Below are 13,352 nucleotides of genomic sequence, written 5' to 3'. Positions count from 1 at the left end.
ATAGCAAACACGGCCAGGGAGGCTGTCACACCTCCACCACGAGGGCTGGCATTGACAGCAAGGTCTGTGGTTTATTCACTATGACAGGAAGGTCTGTGGTTTATTCACTATACAAATAATACATGCTTTCTGTAGGAAACAGAAAACAAAGATAAATCAAAAGCGGGGTGGGGGAGGAATCACATATAATCTCATGATCTTAAGAGAACACTGTGTTACCCGTCCAACTTTTTAAAATAATTTTTTTTATTTGGGGACAATTTTATTTTATTTTATTTATTTATTTTTTTTATGACCTGCCTCATTTCAAACAGAATCTGCAGCAGCCAGAAAAACACACAGTGAAGACTGGAGTGTAGAAAACAAAAAGGAAGAAGCAAAGATTTCACCAGAAATTAGCCTCATCCTAATCCAATACTATCAGCCTACATTGTTTAATGCAAACATACATTTCAAAACTGTCAGACTATTGAGAGAAACCACAGGTTTCTTTCATGCTATCTTCCCCCAAAGCTGAAGCAATCATTTCCTAAAAGAACTATTTAGAAATACCTCTTGATTTAAGCATTCAAAAAGCACATGCAATAAGCAGACTTCACTCTGAAACAAAAATGGACAAAGCTGCCTCCAGAGCAAATCTGTATCAAGAAGTCACTTTTCCAGTAATTTCAAGTTGAGCACCTCAAGTTTACTTCTTGAACTTGAGAAGAAATGAAATAGACAAAAATCACAAGCCTTACTTCTATTTGGGGACGATTTTAGATGTATAGAGAAACACTGGAGCTAGTACTGGAAGTTCCCAGATACCCATACTCAGTCTCCCTACTATTAACATCTCGTGTTAGGATGTACATTTATTATAATGCATGAACCAGCACTGATACATTAATAACTAAAAGTCATACTTTATGGATTCAGATTTTCCTTAGGTTTTTTTTTTAAGTTTTAAGTGGTGGTAGGAACATTTAACACGAGACCTATTGTCTTCACAAAGGTTTTTTTTTTGCCTTTTTCCCCACAAAGTTTTAAGTGTGTTGCACAGTGCACAGTACTGCTGTCTACAGGTACAGTGTCACTCAGTGGCTCCTCAGAACGTGTGTGTGTGTTGTGTGTGCGTATCCAGTCACTGAGTTGTGTCCACCTCTTTTGAGACCCCACAGACTGTAGCCTGCCAGGTTCCTCTGTCCATGGGTTGCCATTTTCTTCGCCATACTTAGAACTTACTCGACTTGGATAACTGAAACTTCATACCCGGTAATTAGTAACTCTATAGTTCCCCACCTCCCAGCCCTTGGCAGCCACCATCCTACTCTCTGCTTCTATGAGCGTGACAATTTTAGGTACCTCATATAAGTGGAGTCGTGCAACCTTTGCCCCTTCTGTGATTGGCTTATTTCACTTCTCGTAATATCCTCGAGGTTCGTCCATGTCATCACATCTTATAAGACTTTTTTCCTTTTAAAGACTGAATTAATACTGGTACATACACACATACAATGGAATATTACTCAGATTGCCTTAGTTTTTACCCAGTGTCCTTTCCCTTTTCCAGGATCCTATCCAGGACACCACGTCACATTTAGCTGTCAAGTCTCCTTAGGCTCCTCCTCAGCTGTGACAGTTTCATATGTTTTTAAAAACAGAGAACATAACTTGCCTTTAACAAAAATAGAAGCCTACATACATTCTATTTTGGAACCTGATTTTTTTTTCCACTTAACAATATATCCTGGGTGTCCTTCTATGCTGCTCAATTTACTCCTAAAGTTGAATTTAGTAGTTAATGTTAACTCCTTTGGAACACACAGCGTGGTGTGAGATTATTTTTGATTCAAATTCTATCACATTATCATCTGAGTTTAAAATTAGAAAAAACACACATATACATCCATTTTATATAGCAGCGTATACGCAGGAGATCCCTGGAAGCATGTTATTTAACAGAAGCAGATGCTGTCCCTGGGGAGGGACGAGAGGGAGACTCTGTCTCCTTCTGTACATTTTGAATTTTAAATACTGAAAATTTAAAAACTAAAAAAAAAAAAGTTAAAATTTGCCCTATGGGTCCTCCTTCCCTTTAGGGTGAAAATGCTCTCCTGGTCGCCCTATGGATCTGTGGTGCCTATAGGATCTCTGTGCCCAGGCTAATGGGTCAGAATTGAGGAGACAAACTGGGCTCAGAGGGCATCCACGGGCTTGGTGAGGGGAGAGGGCAGTGGGGAGTGGTTGGTCACAGCCGAGGGCCAGTGCTGAAATAGTGGCCACAGGTGAAGGAGGAGGGGACAGGCTGGGACACCAGAGAGCTGGGTTCCAGCCCTGAACCTCCACTTCCCTGTGACTCAGGCGACTCCCTGCCCCCGCTGGGAGGTGCTGGGCTCCCCAGAGGCCACCGCGCGCGCGCACGCGTGTGTATGTGTGTGTGTGTGTGTGTCGCTTTGTTCATGTCTGACTTTGCAACTCTATAGGCTGTAGCCTGTCAGGCTTCTCTGTCCATGAGATTCTCCAGGCAAGAATACTGGAGTGGGTTGCCGTGCCCTCCTCCAGGGGATCTTCCTGACCCAGGGATCAAACCCAAGTCTCTTATGCCTCCTGCATTGGCAGGTGGATTCTTTACCACTAGCGCCACCTGGGAAGCCCCTGAAACCCCTGCATGTCTCAGACTCTCTGAGAACAGAGACTGATCTGCAGCAGGACGTCCAGGACATGGCCTGGAGCCAGAAGCTCATCACAGAACAGGGAAGTGGCGGGGACAAGAAGGCCGAATAAGGAGGCTAGTGGGGATGAGGAGAAAACGTCGAGGAGAGGTCACAGATTGAGCCATGAGCAGGGGAGCACAGGGGTCAGTGCGGAAGCAGAAAGGACCCTGAAAAGGCCTAAACGTGAGGGAGGAGGATGGCAGCAGACAGAGTGAGAAGGGAGGTCCTCTTGGGCGAATTTCAGGCCAGGGAGTCAGGAAAAGAGACACACTCACACACACACACACACACACATACAGTATGTGTGTAAGCGGTTATAATTTTCAATTTATACTTACTCCTTGGGTGGAAAATTAGGAACCTGGGCAATTTCGACCCTTTTCACCCTTGGGAAGGTAAATTTAACTTCTCTGAATATTTTAAGATAAACGTATATGGTACAACTGCTATGGAAAACAGTGTTATAGTTCCCTCTAAAATTAAGCATAGAATTACTAGTTGACTCAGCAACTTCACTTCTGAGTATATACCCAAAGAACAGAAAACAGGAACATAAACAGATATTTGTACGTTCATAATCACAGCAATATTTTTCACAATAGCTAAAAGCAGAAGCAACCGAAGTGTCCATTGACGGATGACAACATGTGCCATTATTCAAAATGTACCATTATTCAGCCTTAGGAAATTCTGACCCATGCTACAATATGGATGAACCTTGAGGACAGCATGCTAAGTGCAGTAAGCCAGTCAAAAGGACACATATTGTATGATTCTACTCATAAAAGGTCCTTAGATTCAGAATTCATATTTATGTTTACAGAGACAGAAAGCAGAATGGTAGTTTCCAGAAGCTAGGTGGAGAAGGAAATGGCAACCCACTCCAGTGTTCTTGCCTGGAGAATCCCAGGGACGGGGGAGCCTGGTGGGCTGCCGTCTATGGGGTTGCAAAGAGTCGGACACGACTGAAGCGACTTAGCAGCAGCAGCAGCAGGGAGACGGAGAGAAACAGGAGTTAGAGCTGAATGACACAGTTTCCGTTTTTGCAAAATAAAAAAAGTTTTGAAGATAGATGGAGGTGCTGGCTGGATAACAATATAAAAGTATTTAATCCATTGTGACATTACAGGTAACAAGGTATACTCTATGCTTTCAATGGTCAGCTTTATGGTATATGTATTTTACAATGTGGGTGTGCTCAGTCGAGTCTGGCTCTTTGTGACCCTAGGGGCAATAGCCCGCCAGGTTCCTCTGTCCATGGGATTTTCCAGGCAAGAATACCAGAGTGGGTTGCCATTTTCCATTCCAGGGGAATATTTTACTATAATTAAAAACAAATAGATAAATTTGTATAAATTAACAGCATGAGTTTGATTTTCTTAAACATTTCTATATCTGATTCTAAATCTGTGTTGGGCTAAAAAAATACTTTTCCACTATGGAAACTATTATCCCAAATTAACTTAGGTTGGGCTTCCCTGGTGGCTCAGAGGTTAAAGCATCTGCCTGCAATGCAGGAGACCTGGGTTCGATCCCTGGGTCGGGAAGATCCCCTGGAGAAGGAAAATGGGAACCCACTCCAGTCCATGGGGTCACAAAGAGTCAGACACGACTGAGTGACTTCATTTTCACTTTCACCTTTCCAAGAACATTTTGAAGATAGCTTTCCTTCCAGGTGAAGTTGGGTGACAACCTATGATACTGTTGGGACAGGAGGTCTAAAGCTTCAGAGACAGGACAGTTTTTATTCGAACCTTGACTGACAGCTTGAGCACCCTTGAACAGTCACAATATCATAGACTCCAAAGCCTCAAGGAGGGGCTGAGTTGACTGAGGCCATGCCCAGATCTAGGTCTCATCTCCATCCTCCCAAAGATTGTTCCATCATTGAACTGGATTGTACAATTCTTTGGTTTTTAATTTATTTGTATGTTTTCCCATTTAGCTCAAAAGACCATTGGACTTGTTGGGATTTTGCATTATTTTTGCATCTGAGTGGGGTTATACCTTCCAAATACATCTCACTGACCAATAATCGAATTCTGGGTCTCCGGGCTTTATTTAAGTCCCAGTGTTATTTAAGTGTCTATGAAGGTTGTTTCTGTCATACACATCCCCCTCCAGCTGGTGTTTTGGAAACATACCTTCAATCTTAGTCTTGAAGTGAGGGTATTTGTTGAGAATCTCCACCTGCTTCCTCCAGTCAAATTCATTCCTCCAGTAGGAGATGATTTTCTTCAAATAGTTGGAGTTGAAACCATAGTGGAAACGACTGTCCTCCAAAGGTGGAGTTAAACGGACCCTGTCAATCCTCTGATGTAAGTCCTGGAGAAAATGTGAGACCCCAAGGAGAGAAGGTGAGTGGGGCAGAGCACAAGAGAAAGTTTATTTCCAGAAGACAGAGAAAACCCTGCAGCCACCAGACCCCATGCTACAGTAAAAGCAAAGCAAAATTTCACCAGATGGGATGAGGAGGCTCCTGGCCTCCAGACATGTGCTCTGGGTCGTCAGGTTTATCCCAGAAGAAAGCTCCTGGCTTCCCAATGGTGGCTGTTCCCCAAACATACGTTTTTCACTTTCAACTTCAGGTTACTTCTCATTTTTGTTTTTAAATGTATGAACAAAATGTGTTTTTAATTTATCAAGGCTCATATACAGCAAGGGGGGCTTCCCAGGTAGCTCAGTGGTAAAGAATCTGCCTGCTAATGCAGGAGACACAGGAGATCCCTGGATTGGGAAGATCTCCTGGAGGAAGAAATAGCAACCCACTCCAGGATTATTGCCTAGAAAATCCTGTGGACAGAGGAGCCTGGTCAGCTACAGTCTGTGGGGTCACAAAGAGTTGGACACAACTGAGCGACTAAGCACACAGCACATAGACAGCAGAGGGTGGCCAACTTTTTTATTTTTGGGGGCCAACTTTTTTCAAAAGGTCATAAGCAGCTTAGGTTTTCTGAGCCACAGCTAACCTACTCTGTTCTTGTAGGATAGAAAAAGTCATAGATGGTACATGGACAGATGGGAGTGACTGTGTTCCAATAAAACTTTACTTATGGGCACTGAAATTTGAATGCCAGGTTAATTTTCATGTTACAAAGTATTATTCTTCTTTTGATTTTTTCCAACAATTTAAAGGTGTAAAAACTATTCTTAGCATGGGAGCTGTACAAAAGCAGGTGGCAGACTATTATACATAAAATAGATAACCTATACTACAGCAGAGGGAACTCTTCTCAATACTCTGTAATAACCTGTGTGGAAAAGTGAAAATTGCTCAGTCGTGTCTGACTCTTTGCAACCCCATGGACTATATAGTCAATGGAATTTTCTAGGCCAAAATACTGGAGTGGGTAGCCTTTCCATTCTCCAGGGGATCTTCCCAACCCAGGCATCAAACCCAGGTCTCCCACATGGCAGGTGGGTTCCAATCTGAAAAAGAATGGATATATGTAATATTTATAATTGATTCACTTTGCTGTACACCTGAAACTAATACAGCATTGTAAATCAACTATACTCCAACGTAAAATCAAAATTAAATTAAAAAAAAGAAGGTAGCAGAATAGATTTGCCGACTCTGATACCCAGTGTTAAGTGATACACTATATGTGAGTATGTGTGTGTTAGTCACTTAGTCATGTCCGACTCTTTGCGACCCCATGGACTGTAGCCCACCAGGCTCCTCTGTCCAAGGACTTCTCCAGGCAAGAATACTGGAGTGGGTTGCCATTCCTTCTCCAGGGGATCTTCCCAGGGATCAAACCCGGGTCTCCTGCACTGCAGGGGATTCTTCATCATCTGCTCCTCTTCTCAACTGCTAGACGAGAAGCTCTTTGAGAGAAGGCTCTCTCTCTTCTTCCAAGTACTTGGCACTAGGTCTGCACACAGAAGGTGCTCCCATACCCACAGAATGGAAGAAATGATGGGTAGGGATGTCCCAGGTCCCACCCACCCTCCCAGTCCTGCTCAAGCCTGGCTCTCAGCTTAGCCTACTCCAGGGTCACACCTATCCTTGGTGATTCCAGCTGTGTGCGGAGGACGGGGCCCAGGCTTTGGCATTAGACAGATCTGAGTCTAAATCCGCCAGCTTATTATCTCGGTCACTGTGCATTAACGGCTTTGCCTCTCTGAGCTTCAGTTTCTACATGACCGCAGTCACTGCACGTGATCACGAGGGTCTAAATACACAGCATGTGCCTGGCCACAGCTGGCCCCAGGCCAGGTTCTCTGCTCTGCAGCATTTTATGTCACCACAGCCTTGTTTTCACTCATGATCTCCACCCAGGCTCCAAGAAGGGCCTCACTTCTGCCTTCAAGCTCATCCCCGGGGTTTCAGGTGGGGCACAGAGGAGGCAGAAACAGCTGCTCTCTGTGACCCTTAATGCAGGTAGCTGGATTCAGCTGGCACTTCTTTCCTCGCGCAGGTACTACTGGGCCTTGGGAACCAGGAACATGGAGACAGAGGAGGGGGAAGGAGCAGAAGGGATGGGGTGGGCAGAGTAGGTGAGTCCAGTAGGAGAAAAGCAGGCAGAAAATAGCCCTAGAGGGACCACTTTGGAAGACCCTCCTTGGTGCCAGGCCCAGCCTGAGGCCCAACCCCAGATGGGGCCTCCCCGCCCTCCCCTCTGCTCAGCCATCTGGAAAGAGGTGCCTTACATTGATCTCCTCATCTGATGTTTCCACCTTGAATGGGCGGATGCTCTTATCCTCCCCAGCTGTGGGCCTCACCCCAGGCCCCCACCATCCATCTTCAAGGGGCAAAGTCTCCTCCTTGTCCTTGGAGACGAACCAGTAGATGACAAAGCCCAGCACTGAGGCAAGGAGTATTTCCAGCCACATGACTCCTGCAAAAGTAACAGCCCATCAACAACAGAGTCCGCCAGATAGCCCTTGACCTCTGGCTGGAAACGCCAGAATCCTGACTTCTTTCCCACCCAATCCTCGATTTTGTGTACTTTTGACATGAAAAATAACATCAACATTTGTTGTTGTTTAGTTGCTGAGTCCTGTCCAATTCCTGCCACCCCATGGACTGCAGCCCGCCAGGCCCCTCTGTCCATGGGAGTTTCCAGACAAGAATACTGGAGAGGGTTGCCTTTTCCTTCTCCAGGGGTCCCGACTCAGGGATCAAACCTACATCTCCTGCACTGGCAGGCGGATTCTTTACTGGTGAGCCACCAGGGAAGCCAACATAAGCATAGTATGGAAAAATTGGAAAACAATAGAGAAAGCCACAAAAATCACCATAATCCTACCAAGCTATGGAATTCATTAATCAGATTTAGAAAAGATGAAGCTGGGTTGGCTTCTGCATAGCCTTGGGTGGTGGGCTCTGCATGTCTGAGGCCTCATGGTTCTCTGAGGGGGTCTCTTCCTCCAGACACTTCTGAGAAGCTTCTCTCCACTGTTGTGACATCCCTCCCCCACAGGAGGAGCAGGGACGTCTCTGAGCAGTGGGCTCAGGAGAGGAGATGGAGTCACACTTGCTCTTTGCTGTCTCTCCCTGAGAGGGGCCTCTCCTCAGGGTGTACATACAGGGCAAGGCGGGGGCGGGTCTGAAGAGCTGGGAGGTTACGTGCATCTGGGGTTGGGGGGAGTGTTCAGTGGCCCAAATGTGGCCATATATCTCAGCTGGTTGTCAACAGTTTTATTGAGATTTAATTCACATACCATGTAATCTAGTGGTTTTCAGTATATTCACAGATACGTGCAACCATATTCACAATTCTAGAACATTTTCATCACAAAAAGGAACCCTGTACCCTTTAACTATTACTGGCACTTGTCCCCCACACCACCCTGGCCCTAAGCAGCCACTAATCTACCTTCTGTCTACAGACTTGCTTATTACATTTCACATAAACTCAGATGTTTTAATCATTTGTCTGACTCCCCTACTTTTTTCGCAAAAGGGGAAGAAAGAAGAGCTTAGTTCCTGCAAACCAGTACCAGGCCGACAATGGCTCGGCATTATTATCTAGCTATTTGTTTTGCATGTTTCCAAGGAAGTAACCCCCCTTCCCCTGAAGGTTCACAGTCAGAGAAATGTGTGAGTATGGGCGCCATCCTCAGGCCAGAGACCTTTGCAGAGCCACCTCCCAGGCCCAGCCCAACTCTCCCCTGGAAACCTGGGGCAAGGGGAGGATCCCGCTAGCAAACCCACCCCAGTGTGCCCTCTATCCACTGCTGGGGGCTTGCCAAGGCCCTGCGGTTTGCTCTGCCAAGAAAATACGCACAGGCTTCTCCCACTTCCCACAAAGAGATGCTTTGTCTCTGCCAGGGAAACCCCTCCCCTTTGAGAAGAGCCAGCTGCTAGTCTTTGTGGTATTCGAAGGCAGGGACTGTGAGGTGCTGGGGAGCGTGTGGGAAAAGACGGAAGGCAGAGAGCAGAGCTTCCCTTGGCAGCAGGAAGAGACAGATGTGGTTCACCTGTTGGGTGGGTCACAACGTAAGAATCTGGAGCTGGGAAGACAAGAACTGTGTCTATCCTAGTCCCTGCCCTGACCACAGTGCCCAGCATAATGTCTGGCACAGAAAGGCATTTTGCCAATATGTGTGCGATCAACATATACAGTGGGTGCAAATAAGATGTTGCAGGATGTTGTCAAGGGAGCTGCAATCATGATGAACAAGAGGAGATGACTTTAATCTTCCAAGTGAATGATACACATCACCTTCCTTACCTGACTTCAGCACAGAGAGGTCAAGAGCACGGTTGTCACTTTCCGCTGGGTTATAAATGTCCTGCTTTCCCTTTTCTGTGTTGAATTATCCCAGGGCTTTCACTTGTCCATGTGAATTCTGAGTTCTCACCCTTTGAGCAGCTCCTTGGGAAGCAGCCAGGGAAACAGAATTGTGAAATACTGCACCCAGCTCCATGTTAGGAGACTGCAGGTGCCATCTTCACCCTCTACCGCCTTTTAACAATTGCTGGGTGCTGCCAACCTAGCAGACCTGATATGTGTGCAGATACTTAATTCCCCTGGACTTCGACAACAAACAGAACCATGAGCTAGAGTGTTGAAATGATCAGTATTCAAGCACTGCATCTAAACTCTGGGGACCTGGACAAGGGGCACCATGATGGGCCATGCTGGCACAGCCCAGGGCAAAGTGACAGATTCAAGGAGAAAGTTTAAAGCCCTTTCTCTTGCACCTTAATTAAGATAATAAGAATATTAGTTCTTGGTTCAAGGACATTGCTTTAGTGCTATTGATCTCAGATTACAAAGCAAGTTTTAACTGCAGTATGTTAATTTGCCACCTATTAACTACCCTTTATTTATTAGCAGGTATTAAATGCACATGAAGCAAGGCGCTCTAGGTTAGCCCAGTGTAACAGGCATTGACTGTCTGCTGGTAGGTTTTCAAGGGATATGATAAACCATGGCCCGTGAAAATCCACCCACTAAGGAGCCAAATTTCACTGAACTTTCTTTATCACTTAAGGTAAGAACCAGGCACTTGCCCCAAATCACATCGCTCTTTCGAGGATTAGAATCTGCAGCCAAAGCATTCATTCCCGGTCTGTCGCTGGGTATGTTTCTCCTGCCACCCCGACCTACCCACCCCATCTTATTTCCTCTCAGCATCTGTTTCCAGCCTCAAGCCTTCATACCTGCCCTTTGGGTCCCAGTCGGAGCACAGGCGAGCCACGACTGCAAGGGAGGCCTCTCTCAGGTCAGAATATTTTTTTCCCCCCAAATTAAATAATAATAAACAAGACCTTCCCCGTCCCCGCGCACTGGAGCTGCGGGTCCATAAGGAAGGAGGTGGTTGGTCCGCGAACTCCGAGAAGAGGCGGGGCCTATGAGTCCGACCAATCAGAATTCAACCCCTCCATCCTTAGGTTTAACTCCACCCCCACGCTCCCAGGCCAGTGAGTGAAACCCTAGACAGACGCTCACTTCCAGGGGCGTGGAGGGTCTCGGAGTGCTGCGGCTGCCCTCAGACCTCCGGATCTCCCCAGTCAGGGCTGCTGCTTTATTTAGAGTATGAGGAAAGTGGAAGTCTGAGGCTCAGGAGAGACGGCGCCACTCTGCCTGCCCAGCTCCTTGTACAAAGCAGGCTATGGCGTGGAGCCAGCTGATGGCTCTTCTCCCCAGAGCGGGCTCTTTGGGGTGGGGCTGGTTGAAGAAACATCGCTCACAAGGGGGAGAAGCACTGTTCACCAGGAAATCCAAAGCCAACTGCACTCTGGCTGTGGCAGCCTAGGTTGGGGGAGGGGATGGCTCCAGGCAGGTGACACAGCTTCCCATCCCATCCCCCAACCTCCACCTCCAGGGGAAGAGAAGGGCTGCATCACTCCAGCTTCCTGGGCCGGCCAGTCGCTAGTTTGGAGCCATTGAACAGACAAGCTGAAGAGGAACTCAGCAACCTGAGTCCAACCCCTTCACTTCATAGCTGGGGAAACTGAATCCAGGGGTGGCCATAACTCACCCAAAGCCACGTGGCCAGGGAGCAACACATCTGGGGGGGGGGGGGGGGAAGGAGAAAAGAACCACTGTACTCCTACCATCTATTGTAACTGGTCTAGGGCAAGGTTTCTCAACCTTGGCACAACTGACATTTTGGACCAGATAATTCTTAGTAGGCCTGTGCATTGTAACAGCATCCCTGGCCTCTAGCCAGTAATACCACCTCCTCCCCAATGTGGGATGACATTACATGTCTCCAGATACTGCCAAGTGTTCCCTGGGGGAGAAATTGCCTTCAGTAGAGTGGAGAAGCCACACTACGGGTCAGTGATTCAACTTCAGTATTTGTTGGATCATCTGAGGAGCTTGTTCAAGGGATTCAAGGGATCTCGGGTATGGCCAAAGAATCTACATTTCTAACTAATTCCCAAGCAGTGCTGCTGCTCATGGTTCATGGACCACACTTTGAGAACCCCTGCTCTAGACTGGATTATATACTCGAAGAAGGCTGGCCGTCTGTCTTGCTCCCCAAGGTATCCCAGTGAAGACTGAGCCCAGTTCTGGCAGATGCAGGAATCCCAACAGTTACTGAATAAACACTTGGGTCTGACCAAGGTAGGAAGGACTGTGACCCTTCTACAGAATCAAGAGGCAAAGAGAAAATATCATCTCGAAGGTAACAGGTGAGCATCGCAGAGCCTCTCTCTGTGCACAGACTGGTAAACTAGTCCCATGCAGAAAGCTGGATCCAAGTACCCTCCTGGTTATGGGGAAGGGTGGAACCATGACTCCACATCCACAGAGTCCAAGATCCCAGCAGAAATTTGAACTAAATGTAACAGCTTCAGAGGACCCTGCCACCCCCCAGCCAGGCCAGTGAAAGTCTCAGCAGCCAAACTCTCATGTTTTACCAACTTTCTTTTCCTGGTGGGGAGAAATTCCATAACCTCTCCTTCTTACAGTCTGCAACTTTGGGGGCAGTGGGACCTCAGAAAGCTTGGAAAGAAGCTGGGGCAATGCTGCCATACCGACCAAGTCACCTTCCTTGCAGGAATCTTTCCTATCTTCCCTCAGCCTCCAGCTTTTTTTTCTTCTGTCCCCTCCAAGTCAGTGCAAGCACACACTTGAAGCTGGGGGGTTTGGGGTTTCAGGCCCACTTCTGGCTGGTGGGCCTCAGTCCGATGACTGGACACAGATAAGACATTGTCCTTTAAGATGGAAGGGTAGGTGGAGGGTCCCATCAAAATTGGAATTGAGGTAACAGTCCTAGGAGAGAAACTAGGATGAATTAAAATGTAACAGGAGGGAATTCCCTGGTGGTCCAGTGGTTAAGAATCCATCTTGCAATGCAGGAAACAAAGGTTCAATCCTTGGTTGTGGAACTAAGATCCTACATGCCTCGGAGCAACTAAGCCATAGTTACTGAGCCCATGTGTTCTGGAGCCACACCACACAACTAGAGAATTGGTGCACAGCAACAAAAGATCCTGAGTGCTGCAACTAAGACCTGATGCAGCCAGATAAATAAATATAAAAAAATAAATAAGAAGAATTGTTCATCACTGTAAAAACATGTAACAAGAGACTCATACAGTCACTCTGGAAGACTGTTTAGCAGAATCTACTAAAACTGGGCAGATACCAACTCTATGACTCAGCAATTCACTCCTAAGCATAGATCCAACCAAAATGTGTCTACATGTGTTCACGTGCTTGACAAAAATCACAACCTAGAATGTTCATGGCCACATGATCCAGGTCTGACGTGTATAAGCCAAAACTAGAAATAATCCAAATGTCCTCCCACTGCAGTTAATGGTCTATTGATACAATGGAACACCCTACAAGGAGAACAAATAATCTATCATTACACACAGTGACATGGATCTGTCCCACAAACAGCGCTGGGCCAAAGATGCCAGACACAAAAGAGAACTCACCATGTGACTCCGTTTGTATAGAGAACAAAGACAAGCAAAACTGATCTATAATAAGAGACTTTAGCAAGGTGCTTTTCTTTGGACTCAAGCATTATATGGTAAACTCTCCAGTGAGTGCAGTGTATAGACAGGTCTAGAAAAGAAAGGCTTGAAGAGCAAGACTTGGGCAACTTCATTGATGCAGTTCAGCAGTACACTGAGGAGTCACCCCCAGGATGCCCTCTAATGAGTCTGGGGTGGCCATGGTCACAGGCCTCCCCATAGCCTATATGCCACCCCTCAACTGTGGCACCCCAACC

General features: G+C 46.6%; 1 protein-coding gene across 5 annotated transcripts in view; it reads right to left on the bottom strand.

Annotated features, from left to right (window-relative positions):
- EPHX1 (epoxide hydrolase 1) overlaps positions 1–13,352 on the bottom strand; it is a 37,556-nt gene that overhangs the window by 10,617 nt on the left and 13,587 nt on the right. For 2 of the 5 annotated variants that reach the window (XM_019976395.2, XM_019976392.2), the window contains exons 2-3: positions 7,353–7,540; positions 4,841–5,021 (exon numbers count right to left, since the gene is read on the bottom strand). In XM_019976395.2, coding sequence (XP_019831954.1) covers positions 4,841–5,021; positions 7,353–7,535 — 364 coding nt within the window. In that variant the 5' untranslated portion in view covers positions 7,536–7,540. Of the gene's footprint in view, positions 1–4,840; positions 5,022–7,352; positions 7,541–9,379; positions 9,524–10,314; positions 10,467–13,352 lie in introns of those variants that run through there. The other 3 variants (XM_019976394.2, XM_019976393.2, XM_070768055.1) reach the window with 3 other exon arrangements.

This window comes from Bos indicus, chromosome 16 (genome assembly GCF_029378745.1).
Source record: "Bos indicus isolate NIAB-ARS_2022 breed Sahiwal x Tharparkar chromosome 16, NIAB-ARS_B.indTharparkar_mat_pri_1.0, whole genome shotgun sequence".
In the NCBI taxonomy this organism is placed as follows: Eukaryota; Metazoa; Chordata; class Mammalia; order Artiodactyla; family Bovidae; genus Bos; species Bos indicus.
Note: the sequence above shows the minus strand (reverse complement) of the source record. Positions and strands in the feature narration are given on the sequence as shown.